The sequence below is a fragment of the Trichechus manatus genome, unplaced genomic scaffold (assembly GCF_000243295.1).
Source record: "Trichechus manatus latirostris isolate Lorelei unplaced genomic scaffold, TriManLat1.0 scaffold00100, whole genome shotgun sequence".
In the NCBI taxonomy this organism is placed as follows: Eukaryota; Metazoa; Chordata; class Mammalia; order Sirenia; family Trichechidae; genus Trichechus; species Trichechus manatus.
This window is the reverse complement of record NW_004444036.1, coordinates 9,358,864-9,374,635: the sequence shown is the minus strand read 5'-3', so window position 1 is coordinate 9,374,635 and position 15,772 is coordinate 9,358,864. Positions and strand designations below refer to the sequence as shown.

Genomic DNA, 15,772 nt, shown 5'->3' with positions numbered 1-15,772 from the left:
TTGTAACTGAAGCATGCCATGCAGCAATCACCATCACCAGCACCCTCTGACAAGTGAGAAAACAGAGGCTCAGGATGACTGACTTGCCACACAAAGCAAATGAGCGGGTGAGCATGGCACTCTGGGTTTCCAGTCCAGAGCTTTCTCCAGTGCATACCCAGGCATCTCTGCAGGGTTTTTGAGCCTACGGAGGATCCCTTCTCTTGTTTACTAGTGAGTAATCACGAGTTTGGCTTCCCAGGCTCTAGCTCTAGTTTTACTGGACTCATTACCTAAGGCTTTCGCCTCAAGCCTGCAGGTCACAAGCAATGTCATTTGTCTCCATTTCCCTCCGTGGTACACACTCAGCAAATATTACTTGAAGAATTTCTGGCTATGAGGCAAGAACCAGTAACTAAATTAAATATATTCACCCACTCTGAGCCAATCTTCTGAAAACAAGTTATTTTTTCTGTCCAGTTAGGACACCATTAAAGAAGAAACATCCAAATTCTTCCTGTGATTCAACATCAGCTGTCCATCGCATCATGCCATGCAGTCCAACGTAAATAGAACATACACCCTACCCTGTTGGCCAGTGCACAGAAATGTTACATGTGGCCCTAAGAACAATGTACATTATTAATAGCCCATGAGCTTACTCCCCCGCCTCTGAGTCCTCCTCCTCCCGCCTGCAGAAGGCACACCGCCCTCCTGCGCAGGGCTGCAAATGTAGGCTGTGGTTAAGTCAGCAGGGGCAGAAACCCCTGTAACAAATCTAGCCACATGTCCGACACTCCAAATTGTGAGAGACTTAACGTCTTTGTTCCACTCCCATCCCCACTCCGCTCTTAGCCCTAACACAAAAAATATCCTCACTTACCTCAAAACAGCAAATATTTTGTTAAATGTAAAACAACAAAATCATAAAAATAATAGAAAACTAAACCCACCCCTGTAAAGAAGAATCAGTAATTCCAAAGATTGCACATAAACCATTTCTAGAAATTGCTCGTGCTGTGTTGTTCTTTTAAAAATGCAGAGAGTCACTTTTTGGTTCCATTCTATTTCATTTTGCTTTTTAGAGGAGGGAAGGGGTTTTTCAAAGAATAATTTTAAATTGCGAGACTCCAGTACGTTCGAGTTTAAAAGGGATACAAGCCAATCCAACCACAAAAACTAATAATAAAAAGGAAACAAGGACAGCTGTACAACCCAACACTGGCACTAAATTTCAAAGTAGGTACAAGATCTCTAGAACGATTACTACAGGGCTCAGGAATCCCTGGCTTAAAATCAAACAGCTTCTTAACACATACATAAAACCATTCTCCCTGCCTTCCAAAACTCCCACAACTTACCAAACTCGGCTCACTGTAATTTAACACAGTATTTATGATATGGCAAATTGACACAGGCTCAGGCTGCCTACTGAAATGATGAAACACAAACAGAGGCATTAATTTGATTAGTCTTACCTCAGTTAAGCAGTCCTGAGCCATAATAAAATGAACTTGTTATATTTTTAAATTTGAGATAGATGTGTCTTTAAAGGGCCTGCCTATACTGTTGTGCATTTCTCTGAAGGGTGTGTTCAAGCCACCAGACAGCACGGGCTACAGAGAGTAGGGTCTTTAAATGAGCAATAAACATACCCAGTGTGGCTAAAGACCATGTAGTAGTAACATTTGGGCATCTGATTCATCTTGGGGATGGGAATTTTGCAAGGCTGCAGAGTGCTATATGTCACCCATGTATCTATTACCTGGGCAAATGAGGAAAGGAAAAGCCTATAAGGAAGAAACGGTCAATGTTCCGGTTTACTAGTGATCCTTTCTCTTCAATTCATCTGTATCTGCAATTTGTACAAAGGGGGAAGGGAATGATTGTGGGAGAAAAAAGTTGTTACATGACATTCTCCCCCTTCCTTGACAATAGTATTGTACAGGAAATTACCTATGCAGATGGACTGTAGAATCAGACAATCAAACCTTACTAAATTTCTATGCCACTGATGAACAGTGGTTAATAACTTCACACTTTTCTTTTAGTCTCTTAACGAGGAGGAAATGGCACTTTCTAAATGATTACTGCTCTGTCATCTTGGTTCACTGCCAAAGCAAGAAGCTTTAGAACACCTGTCAAATAACACGCAGCTTGTGAAAAAGAAACACACAAAAATAGGTTTATATAAAAACTTCACATATGTAGAAAGTGGAATGAGTTTGGGTTAACAGAAAGTCACTCATTCTGGTGAGAGTTGGAGAAAGAAAAAGATTTCCAGGACTCAAATTATGTGATTCAAGTCAAAGTAATGAAACCTAATCTACCACAGTGGCAATCAGTGGTGCTGACGCAAGGTCAGTCTGATAAGAGTATATTCTCATCCTTAGCCACATTCCCATTGGTTTCAGTAATTAAATGAGCAAAATATGGAGGTAAAAATACTCTGTCCTGCCTTCTCAAATAAAAGTAACTAGTAAAAATGTACACAGTATCCTTTTTCTTATTCTGAGTACCCTGGCCATTCTTGTAAACTCAAGATAGGCTTAAATATCAAGACCATCTTTGAAAATGCATTGCCTCCACACCCAGCCATGTATAACTACAGAAACTACTAGGCAAGTGTGATCTCAGAGTTGAAGCAACTGAGCACCCAGTCTGTGGGGCACAGGGCAAGGCATGAGGTGGGACACAAAATGTGTGGAGCCCAAGCCCTGACAAACTGAACAGAGTGGAGCTTGGAGAACAGAGAAACCATGTGAGGCTGCAGGCGTTTCTTCTGTTCAGTTTTTGTTAATAAAGAAAATAATTTTCTAAAGTATTCACACTAGTTTATACAGACTCATTCCAAAAAATAAGTAATAAAAGAGCCAATAATTCAATGCATGAGTGAAAAAAGGCACTAATTTAGATTGAGAATAAGGAGAGTCCACCTTCCTTAATGAAGTAAGTCCTGGAACTTTTAAGGCTAGTATTGACAGAAGATTCTGAACAAGTGAGGAGGCTAGCCCACAGTCCGAGGACCATCTCTTAATGCTGCTGACACTACTCTTTTGGTATAATGTGTGTGGCGGGGGGAGGTGTGAGGTGCTCCTTCTTTGACAAAAACTTGTATTATCATGGCATTTCCCCAAAGACCAAGATGGATCAACCATTCAAAAATGTCAGTAAATGCAAAGGAGATAAAACAAGAACATACTTAAATTATCTCCTTGATAAAGCTTTCTTCTCTTAAGCTCACGGACCCCCAGCCCACTTCAGAGGAGATTTCTGGCAGAACTTGACCTAGTCTTTCTCTTCCCAATGACCCTAATATCTGCTGTCTTGGGTCCTCCTAAACTTATAACCTTTTAATGTCCAAAACCCAAAAGAACACACAGAGGCAGATGTCTAAGAAAGCTGGAGGTCCTGTTTCCAACTATCAAGAAAGAAGGATAAAATCATTCTAAACTTATTTTGAAAAGTCTGAAGTTTTGGCTAGTTTAAAAGAAATACTATGTCAGTGTTTTCAAGAATATAGAGTAATTCAAACCAGGCCTAAGTGTAACCCACTTATTTATCACTATAAATGCAAAACTGTGTTAATAAGCTATGAATTATTCTATATACTTAAAATTTCTTGTCAGTGCATTGCTCTCAAATTATGAAAAGTCTAAGTTACCATAATCTGGACTGGCCTTCCATGGTGTGTTTCCAAATAGTGCTTCCTCTTCTCATCTTTATATTTACCAACATTACTTTCATCAATTTTTAGAAAGAATACAGACAAATGGACAAGCAAATGTAGATGTTCCTTAGCACAAGTTCATAAATATAAATGATCTGCAGCTAGGATTCCACTTACTTGACTGTAAATAGCTGTTTCCATAGTGTTTAAGGGTGTATGAAAAGAATCTAGGCTCTAAAATAACTATTAATTTGTACTATAAAGAATTCCAACTCATTCCATCTAAACTGCCATAAATTCTGAATTAACAGAATAAGAATTAATAAAGCTGAATCATATGTGTTATCGGTTTTGTAGAACTGCAAAGAATTGAGAACCCAAACATCCCTGAAATATGACAATAAAAAGGGAATAAAAAGTTTCTCTGGCTTAGAATTTCAAAATATAAACAACTTTGAAAGTGAGAAGTAATCTGTGATCTCTGAAAGAAGCTATTGCTTTTCTTTACATAAAATATATCTGCCAAAATTTATAGGTTAAAACTTTCATTTCAGCCTTAAAAGAAATTCCCTTCTTGTATCAAAAAAAAAAAAAAAAAAAAAATCAAAATGTTAGTAGGTCAGCTGAAGTTAAAAGTAGTTTGAATGGTGGCTATTAAAATTCTGGAGACAGAATTAGAACTCTTCCCTCCTACCACCCACACAGTTTCCATGGGTCTGATCTGGCAAGAATATTCTTCCCACTGCCATGTTTTAGATGACAAAAGTATACAATTTTAAGGCTAATGTTTGGCTATGGTATTTTCCCTTCAAGCTAATTAAGAAGACGACAGAAATGAAGTATAAGAACCAGTAGTTCTTTTCCATTTTTGCACTTTGGCTCCCTTTGAGAATTTCTTCAAAGTTACGCACCCTCTTCCAAATGTTGCAAAGAACTTCAGAGAATTCACAGACCTTCACTCTAATGGGGTCGGCGAATTTCCAATCTAAGAACAAGTTAAGCTTCAAAATCTATTAATTTTTATATTTCCAAAAGATTGTTTTCCTTCCTTCTTATTACTGTTAGTATAATTTCCTTTATTTTCACCTAGTATGTCTGATACCAGAGCCCTGGTGGCACAGAGGTTAAGAGCTACAGCTGCTAACCAAAAGGTCGTAAGTTCGAATCCACCAGCTGCTCCTTTGGAAACCCTATGGGGCAGTTCTACTCTGCCCTATAGGGTTGCTGTAAGCTGGAATCAACTCGACGGCAACAGGTTTATGCCTGATACCAGAGTTGCTTTTTTATTATACATAACTAGCTTTTAGACAAGGGTCAGCAAACTTTTTCTGTAAAGGGCCAGACAGTAAATATTTTAGGCTTTGCAAGTCATAAAGTCTCTGGGCAACTTCTCAACTCTGCTACTGTAGCACAAATACAGCCATAAACAAATGAGTGTGGCTGTGTTCCAATAAAATTTTATTTACAAAAGTAGGCAATGGGCAGGAGAGTTACCTCATGGGTCACAGTTTGCTAACCCCGACACAGAGGAACAAGTTCAAGGACTCCACAAGGAAGCAAAGAGAAAATCAGACCCATAACTTATAAACGCATTGCTGTCGAGTCGATTCTGACTCATAGAGACCCTATAGGACAGAGTAGAACTGACCCATAGGGTTTCCAAGGCTGTAATCTTTACGGAAGCAGACTGCCACACCTTTCTCCCATAGAGTGGCTGGTGGGTTTAAACCACCGACCTTTTGGTGAGCAGATGAGCGCATTAACCCCTATGCCACCAGGGCTCCTTCCATAACTTATACCATACCCAAAGATAATTTCCAGAAGGATTAAGGACCTAAACAGAAAAAGCCAAACATTAAAACTTTTAGAAGACAATAAAGGAGAATATTTCATGTTATTGGAAGAGGAAAAGATTTAAGTAGGAAAAAAAAAAGCAAACACACTGTAAAGGAAAAAAACTAAAATATTTGTTACTAAAATTAAAAATTTCTGCATAATTAAAGACCAAATAAAATTAAAGGATAAGCCAAAGACTAAAGAAGATATGTGCAACACAAATGACCAAACAAAGATTAGCCTTTGAATATGTAAGAATAAATATTAAGAGACACACAACCCAACAGAAACAGGACATATATGTTCATACACACAATTCACACAAGAAAACCAAAGATTTGATAAACACACGAAAAGATTTCCAACTAATAACCAGCGAAATGCAAAATAAAACCACAATGCAATACCATTTCACACTCATGAGAGTGGCAAAAATTAAAAATTCTGATAGTAACAATTGTTGGCAAGGACGTAGAACACTAAGGGTTATACAAGAAGTATGTTTACAAGTATATGGTGAGTTTAAAATCCCTCAACAGAAAAACAAATAACAAACTGACAAAGGCAAAATGGTGTATCAAAATATTTCCAAATCTGTTTAGATTAACCTCTCTAATACTGTGACTAAAAACCAAAAATCAAATCTGTTGCCGTCAAGTCAATTCCGACTCATAGCAACCCTAGAGGACAAAGTAGAATTGCCCCATAGAGTTTCCAAGAAGCACCTGGTAGATTCAAACTGCCGATCTTTTGGTTAGCAGCTGTAGCTGTTAACCACTACGCCACCAGGGTTTCCACTGCAACTAAGGGGGTCATCTATTTGGATCCACAGCCATAGGTATGAATGTAGTTGTTTGATGTAAGAATTTGACTTGCTATGATAAGTTAAATGACTGCTATTATCAAATAAGTTAAATGGCTTAAATAAGTTAAATGACTGCTATTATATTACACTAATGACCGGAGACCATAAGTTGTGGTATAACACCAAGGACATCATACATGAAGAAAGCAAAAGGTCATTAAAAAGAAAAGAAAAAAAAAAAAAAAGACCAAAACGGATGTCAGAAGAAACTCTGAAACTTGCTCTTGAATGTAGAGTGGCTAAATGGAAAAGAAGAAATGATGCAGTAGAACAGCTGAACAGAAGATTTCAAACAGTGGCTTGAAAAGACAAAGTAAAGTATTATAATGACATGTGCAAAGACCTGGAGACAGAAAACCAAAAGGGAAGAATACTCTCGGTATTTCTCAAGCTGAAATAACTGAAGAAAATATTCAAGCCTCTAGCTGCAGTACTGAAAGATTCTACGGGGAAAATATTAAACGACACAGGAAGCATCAAAAGAAGATGGAAGGAATACAAAGAGTCACTGTACCAAAAAGAATTGGTCGGTGTTCAGCCATTTCAGGAGGTGGCGTATGATCAAGAACCGACGGTACTGAAGGAAGAGGTCCAAGCTGCACTGAAGGCATTGGCAAAAAACAAGACTTCAGGAATTGACGGAATACCAATTGAGATGTTTCAACAAACAAATGAGGAGCTGGAAGTGCTCACTTGTCTATACCAAGAAATTTGGAAGACAGTTACCTGGCCTACCGACTGGAAGAAATCCGCATTTGTGCCCATTCCAAAGAAAGGTGATCCAACAGAGAATGCGGAAATTATTGAAAAATATCATTAATATCATACATAAGTAAAATTCTGCTGAAGATCGTTCAAAAGTGGTTGTAGTACATCGGCAGGGAAATTCAAGCTGGATTCAGAAGAGGACAGGGAATGAGGGATATCACTGCTGATGTCAGATGGATCCTGGCTGAAAATGGAGAATACCAGAAAGATGTTTACCCGTGTTTTATTGACTATGCAAGGACATTTGACTGTGTGGATCATAACAAATTACAGATAACACTGTGAAGAATGGGAATTCCAGAATGCTTAATTGTGCTCATATGGAAACTGTACATAGACCAAGAGGCAGTCATTTAAAGGGGATACTGCACGGTTTAAAGTCAGGAAAGGTGTGAGTCAGGTTTGTATTCTTTCATCATACTTATTCAATGTGCCTGCTGAGCAAATAATCCAAGAAGCTGGACTATACGAAAAAGAACACAGCATCAGAATTGGAGGAAGACTCGTTAACAACCTGTGATATACAGATGACACAGCCTTGCCTGCTGAAAGTGAAGAGGACTTGAAGCACTTACTGATGAAGATGAAAGACCACAGCCTTCAGTAGAGATTACACCTTAACATAAGGAAAACAAAAATCCTAACAACTGGACCAATAAGCAACATCATGATACATGGAAAAAATATGGAAACTGTCAAGGATTTCATTTTACTTGGATCCACAATCAACGCCCATGAAAGCAGCAGTCAAGAAATCAAATGATATATTGCACTGGGCAAATCTACTGGAAAAGACCTCTTTAAAGTGTTAAAATGCAAAGATGTCACTGTGAGGACTAAAGGGGACCTGACCCAAGCCATGGTATTTTCAATTGCCTCATATGCATGTGAAAGATAGACGATGAATAACAAAGACCTAAGAAGAATTGATTCATTTGAATTATGGTGTTGGCAGAGAATATTGAATGCACCATGGGCTGCCAGAAGAATGAACAAGTCTGTCTTGGAAGAAGTACAGCCAGAATGCTCCTTAGAAGCAAGGATGGCGAGACTTCATCTCACGTACTTTGGACATGTTATCAGGAGGGACCAGTCCCTGGAGAAGGACATCATGCTTGGTAAAGTAGAAGGTCAGCAAAAAAGAGGAAGACCCTCAATGAGATGGACTGACACAGTGGCTGCAACAATGGGTTCAAACACAGCAACAATTGTGAGGATGGCGCAGGACCAGGCAATATTTCATTCTGCTGTACACAGAGTTGCTATGATTCGGAACCAACTCGAGGGTACCTAACAACAATTATCAATAAAATCTCATATACTGATTGTGGATGTGTGAATTCCACTCCTAGTACCTACCCTAGAGAAACACTTGCATATGCAGCATTGTCTATGTTTGTAACAGCAAAAATTGGAAACAAGTGAAAACTTGAAAATCTAAATGTGGACAATAAAAAAAAAAACATAGCGTTACATTCATTCACTGAAATATTGTACAATATGTAACATGAACAAATCAAATCTAAAAATGTAGCAACATGAATATACTTAAAATGTTGTGTTGGGTCAATTTTGACTGATAGCGAGTCCATGTGTCAGAGTAGAATTGCCCCATAGAGTTTTCTAGGCTGTAATCTTACAGGAACAGATCACCAGGTCTTTCTCCCGCAGAATGGCTGGGTGGGTTCAAACCAGCAACCTTTCAGTTAACAGCTGAGTGCCTAATCGTTGTGCCATTAGGGCTCCTTAGAATGAGTCAGGGGTTTTTCCCCGTTTTTTTTTTTTTTTGGGGGGGGGCGCAAATTACAAAAGAATCGGTGTTATATAACACATAAATGGTAAAAACTTTCAGTGCATCACATGTATAGGCACACACCTATATTGTAAAAGCAGATAAAACCAACTCCTCTAGAGAGCAGTTACCTCTGAGGAAGAGGAGAAAGAGATATAGTGGAGAGGAAAGGGTCTTTAGTTGTCTCTATAATATTTTATTGTTTTTAATGTTTTTTAAAAACTAGGCTTTTTTAAGAATAAAGATTGGAAAAGTGAAACGCTGCTTATTTCCACATAAAGATAAAAGACTCGCTTAACACTTAATTACAAGGGTCTCCATAGTCACTCATTTTCTTTAACCAATGACTCCAACGAAGGCTAAAACCCTCAGTCCTGGTGCCATTCCCAAGGGCTCCTGACAGGTGCTATCGCATAGCCTAGATAAGCCCAGGAAGGCTTGCCCAGATTTTAATGTTTTCATGCGATGATTTGGATACATTTTCTAAGTGCACAAATTTCAGCCCTGAACACAAATGAAAACGAGGCAGTCTACAACTGGTTGGCAACCAGGCTGGCAAAAATTCATTGCAGCCAACTACATGATAAATACAAATGCATGGGCTCCACACCCGAACACTGGAGCATACATTAACATTAAATGCAATCAGAATTCTAGACCAAAAATCGTTTTTCAAGGGCACAGAAATAACAGAGCGTAGAAAGGAAACAACCCCAGTGTCAGTAAGTCCTAATTATTCCACGAAGACAAATATTACCACTACAGTAAAGATTAGGCAATGAGCATGTTCATATATACATAAGTCTAAAATGCCTCGATAGAAAAACAAATTCACAGAGGCAAAATTGTATATCAAAATCATTTCCAATTCTCTTTAGATTAACCTCGGATACTGTGGCTGAGGAAGTCAGGGCTGCATGGCCGTAGATACGAATTTGGCTATATGATATAAGAATCTAGCTTGCGATGATAAATTAAAGGACTGTTCTTATCAATAACAGTTATGATTCAAAAATCGTCATTATTTTAAACATTAAATAAATTAGACTACTACAACCCTTTAAGCCAGTTTTAGCCTTTCTATAATAGTTTCAAAATAAGTCTAAAATGTTGACAGATTTAAGTCACTAAATGGCCTTCACGATTGTTTACTGAATAAAATCCTTAATTGATTAATGATCTCAGGGTGTCTATCGCCATCTAGTGAACAATCACTTCAATTACCACACTAGTCACTTGAAAACGACAATGTTTTCTTCATGGTTTAAAAATATGTAAGTCTACTCCGTGCTGTAGGCTTGTCCAATCTCTTTTTTATGTTACTGGTCTACACATGCATTGAGAACAAACACAAATACAGATAATATTTGTATAGATTCACTTTTGAGTATCTGTAAACAAAGTTTCAATATTACTTCTCTGGAAACATTGACTTCATTATTTCTAAATAACTTGTACACTGAGAGGGCCCTAATAGAATTCCTTAACCATTAACGAATTCCTTTGCCACCGAGCAGTTAAAAATCATAAAAATTTAAGTGTGAAAGATCACACCTGTGAAAAGATAATATTGATGTCCATTTGACACAACTATTAGCATTTCTACTATAAACCTGTTTTTAAAAGTACAATTAGTAATTACTCCGAGTTCTTTAGCTGTCAATACATTTGATTACAGAAATTATGAGGTCATCAGAGCCAAGCCTGCATCATTCCAATAAAACTGAGCACATACAAAAAAGGGGAGCGGGGGCTTCAAGGCCTTCGCAGACTGTGCATTAATCCATATTCAAATGCAAAATTTTCTAAATCTTTTACTATGGCATGCTACCAGGTTTCTTTCTCATTAATTTCCACTTGAACCTTAATTTAATTTACCCTACAAGGACTTTAAAAACAAACTTCTAGGATCTTCAGGTTACTGTATTATTTTGTCCACTCTACCTTATTACAAAAAAATACCAGTTTCATGAGTTACAGAGGTATTCCAAAATCTCATGAGTTACAGAGGTATTCCAAAATCTCAGAAAATGTTGACTTTCCATTTGCACTTTACTCCTTATACCTCTTTAATAATCAAGAGAAATTACACGTTTAATAGTCTATATGGAAAACACTAGCAACCTCAAAGACAGATTATCACATAGAATATTTCTGTCCTCAAGCGCTAATAATTATCACTAATAATTTCACAATCATTTTTAGTTTAGGATATAATTTCCATAGGTGACTCTGGATCTTCTTGTACAAGATTTCCAGAGGACAACTGTATAATTATTATTGCTCATTAACCTCAAAATATTTTAAAGGCCAACTTTCCACACGTTTTTATCATTATTTGTGGAAAGAGGAAAGAGAAAAGTAGAAAGTAGAAGCCAAGAATTTAAATCACGTATGATTAATTCTATATTTGTTTGAAATCCTTTGCTTTTTAGTAGAGAGAGCAAGGTTTACTTAATACTTTATTTATTAAAGATTTGTTATTGTTGTATTTTATACAACAGAAAAATAAAAATTGAGTTTAAACTTCCTATTAAAAATCCAGCTAAACAAAAATGTTGCCCTTAACATACAATGGATTAGGGAAGTAGGGGAGATCACTGGAGAAATTTGGGGCTTATCATTATCAACAGTGCCCTTTTAAGCTTGTGGATTTCTGAGCCAATGCAGAAAATGTAACAACAGGGATTTCCCAACAGCAAGAGGCACTCTCCAAGGGAGTAAATTGTCAACTATTGCCTCTCGTGAGAAACTTAAGAGTAACCTTGATCCAATCTCAATAGTCAACCCGTGTATTATCACCCAGTTGGGGCATAGTGAGTGCATTTCCTAATATAAAAATAAGATGGTATTCTAGCAGCCACTGGATACGTATACAGAAATAAAATTTAAATAATTTTGAAGTAAACTTAGCCTAAGAAACTGAAAACATCCTTTCCTCACTTTAACTAACCCCTAAAATACCTATATCTTCTCATGTGAAAAAGCCTATGTCTTGACATGAGTCTTGAAAAAGATCTTCCAGGAATAAGAGGTAGAATATAAAGCAGAACCACTGTTATGAAAGACATCCTGAGATACAGCAGACAACACTAATGTAGTTTAAAAAAACTTATAATCAGGAAGACACAGATTCAAATTCAAAATAGCCACTTGCTATACTTCACCTCTGAGTCTTAACTTTCTCATCTGCAAAACAGGGGTGTTATTACCTATATCAAAGGATTGTTGTATAATGCATCTGAAAGCTTCTAACACATCACTGACGTTCAATATAGGCTTTACCCACGTCTACGGAATAGGGATGCCAACAGAAGAGTGACTCTCAAAGCATCCTGATGTTTGTTTCATACCAACTTGATCTGCACTGTCCAATACAGCAGCCACTAGCCACATGTGGCTATTTAAATTTGTATTAATTATAATTAAATAAAACTAAAAATTCAATTCCTCAGTTGCACTAGCCAGCTATCAAATGCTCAATAACTACATGTGGCTAGAGGCTGCTTTATTGGCTAGTGCAGATAAGAGAACATTTTCATCACTGCACAAAGTTCTATTGGACAGCACTGGTCTAGACCCTAAAGCAGAGGTCAGCAAACTTTTTTCTGAAAAGGGCCAGATAGTAAATACTTTAGGCTTTGCAGGCCATACAAGTCTCTATCATGACTACTCAACTTGGCTGTTGTAACACAAAAGCAACCATATAACGCAAAAGCAAGCAATACATAAACAAATAAGCATGACTGTGTTCCAATAAAACTTTATTTATAAAAAATATAGCAGGCTAGATTTGGCTGAGAGGCCGTATTCTGCCGATCCCTGCTCTAGAATATTCTGAATCCAGACCCCCAACACTAGCATTCTGCCTGTAACCACTACCTTCTTTAAGACTGAGTAGTAGTACATCCATTATAAGGAAACAAGAATTTACTGGAATTAAATGGAATTTAGTATTTAATGTAACTATTGTTTTATAAAAGGAGCTCTGGTGGTGCAGTGGTTAAGCACTCGGCTGCTAACCAAGAGGTCGACTGTTCGAACCCATCAGTCACTCTGTGGGAGAAAGATGTGGCAGTCTGCTTCCATAAAGATTACAGCCTTGGAAACCCTGCGGGGCAGTTCTACTCTACCCTACAGGGTTGCTATAAGTCAGAATCAACTTGATGGCAATGGGTTTGGTTTTTGGTTTATCCTTTTATAAATTAAGAAAAAACCATGCACATAATACTAAAGCAGATGAAGCTTAGTGTTCATAAAGTGACAACACCTCAAATCTGTTTGGTATCTGACCCATCTTTCTAAAGCCAATGACTCTTAATCTGTAACTCCAGTCTGGACATATTCCTAGAATTCTAGATTTACACATCTAACTGTCTACTTAATATGGTTACCTGGAAATCCACTACATATCTCAGAGGTAACACACCCAAAACATAACTCTTAGTCCCTCCCTCACAGTTTTTTCTATCTTCGTAAATGGATCCACTAGCTAAAGCTATAAAACAAAAATGGAAGCATCCTCGTTGATTTCTTCCTTTTCTTACACTCCATCAGCGAATCCTGTATTTCTTCACAATATATCACAAATCCATCTCCACTAATACCACCAGCCTAAGGCACCATGATCTGGAACTTGAACTACCACAACAAGTCTCCTAACTAGTTGCCCAGCTGATTCTTGCCCCCTTCAATCCATTCTACTCAGAAGTAGTGAAATGCCTATCACTTCATGGTTTAAACCATTCACTGGCTTCTCACTGCCATCAGGGCCTGCTCACTGCTGTTCTTTATGACTAAACTGATCTTCTTCCTGAACTACATGTAACTAGCTCCCTTATGTCATTCAGGTCTCAGTTCATGTCACCTCCTCAAAGAAGCCTTCCCTGTCCAATCTAAACTTGCCCTCTGAACAGTCTCTAGTCCACTACCCAGTTTTAATTATCTGCAGAGCATTTACTTCTATCATATTTTCTTAGTCATATTTATTTATTCACTTACTTGTAGTCTGTTTTCCCAATACCCAACCCCCATATAGAATGTAAGCCTCATGATAGTAGGGACCTTTTACATTTTGCTGGACACTATATCCTCAGTGCCTAGAACAATGCCTAGCATGTAGTAGATGCTCAATAAACACACACACAGTGAATGAATGATTATTTAAATGCCTACTAGTCTCAACTTATTCTAAAAAGAGGGTATTTGAAGCTGTGTAACTAGGTAACAAACTTGGCTTTCTCATACTACAACACGTATAGTTTAAAATACTCTCATTTTCCAAGACGTGAATGTTAAGCCATTTACCTCCCTTCCTTTGTATGTCACCAAAGCAGCCAGTGGTTTGGCATAAAATCTGCTGTAGGAAAATCCCAAGCAGCCATACATACTGTTCGCCGTGAGCTTCAGAGCCTTCTGTCGAATGTCATACTGCAGGTCCCACAAGGACAAAAGAAAAACAACAACATTTGCAGACAGTTAAGCATTACATTAGAGTCTTGCTAGAATTACAAATAAGACGGAGAAACCCTCACTATCCCTGAAATAAAAAATTCTTAACATACTCAAGCCAATTTCCCAGATCCATGATACCCTGACCTCCTAGAAGCAAGTAAACATAGACTCCAAAGCTCCCAGGATTCAGCAGGATCTTGCTCAGATACAGCCTTTGCAGATACAGCTGCCTTCCACTCTCTAAGGCATTCTACTGTTCTTTAATGGGTACCTACTCACAAACTTAAAATAAGCACATGCATTTGCCCACAGCAACAAATAATCAAATCCTAAAAACTAAGACTGTCACTCAGATATCTCTTAGTGAAAAGATATACCTGAAGAACAAGGTCTGGATTTAAATCTTGCTGTTTCATTAGCTGTTTCACTTGTTTTCTCCGCTCTACCAATTTCCGGATCTCTCTGGGCAAAATGCCCATTTCTAAGCTTGGATCTGGCAGCTCAGGGATCTGTTCTTGTTCTCCATCCTGATGAATATACAACAGAAATAACAGACAAATCAAATTTTTGAGAAATAATTTTCTAAAATAATATTCAATGGAGCCTTATCCCATGATCACATTTTTAAAAGCTGCTGCCATTGTGCGCCGTCGAGTGGATTCCGACTCATAGCGACCCTATAGGACATAGTACAACTGCCCCATAAGGTTTCCTAGGCTGTAATCTTTACGGGAGCAGATTGCCAGGTCTTCTCTCCCATGGAACAGCTGATGGATTTGAACCACCAACCTTTGGGTTAGTAGCCAAGTGCTTAACCACTACGCCACCAGGACTCCTCTTGAAAAGCTACTTTCTTATAAAAGTAAAGGTCCACAATGCATAGGTGGTGTACAGGGAGCTGAGAGGGGTGTAGAACAAGTCAGCACTGCCCTCTTTTCTCCCAAGTCTATCAGCCCCTCAATCTCAATATCTCCCACCCCTGTAGTTATTCATAAATTTCAATACTGTTCAAGGGATGAATTTTTACACGATACTATCCTCTCTTCAACAAGACTGGGGAGCAACATGTTTGGGGAAATTGTCTTTAAAATAAAACACTAAGAGAAACCTCTAGGACTTAAAAGAAAAAAAAAAACAGCTGAAATACTGCTTTAAATCATTTGCACTGCCAAACAAAATACTATAGAATTTTTAAAACTAAGTAGAATCATAGCAATTACTGTAAATGTTTTAGACTAACAAATAAACACCTAAATACTAAATCAGCAAATTTCTTTTAAGACTTTGGAGCACATGTTTAAATCGGTCATGACATTTTTAAAAATTAGCGCATATATATTCCTTAGTATTTATGTAGTCCCTTTTATCTATAAATTGCTTTGCAATTGGTAGAAGAATAGCAACATTT

At 37.8% G+C, this 15,772-nt stretch overlaps 1 protein-coding gene across 2 annotated transcripts in view; it reads right to left on the bottom strand.

The window, feature by feature from the left end:
• Positions 1-15,772, bottom strand: part of POLA1 (DNA polymerase alpha 1, catalytic subunit) — a 312,753-nt gene that overhangs the window by 243,800 nt on the left and 53,181 nt on the right. For both annotated transcript variants that reach the window (XM_023737298.1, XM_023737299.1), the window contains 2 exons: positions 14,742-14,891; positions 14,218-14,340 (listed from right to left, as the gene is read on the bottom strand). In XM_023737298.1, coding sequence (XP_023593066.1) covers positions 14,218-14,340; positions 14,742-14,891 — 273 coding nt within the window. The remainder of the gene's footprint in view (positions 1-14,217; positions 14,341-14,741; positions 14,892-15,772) is intronic.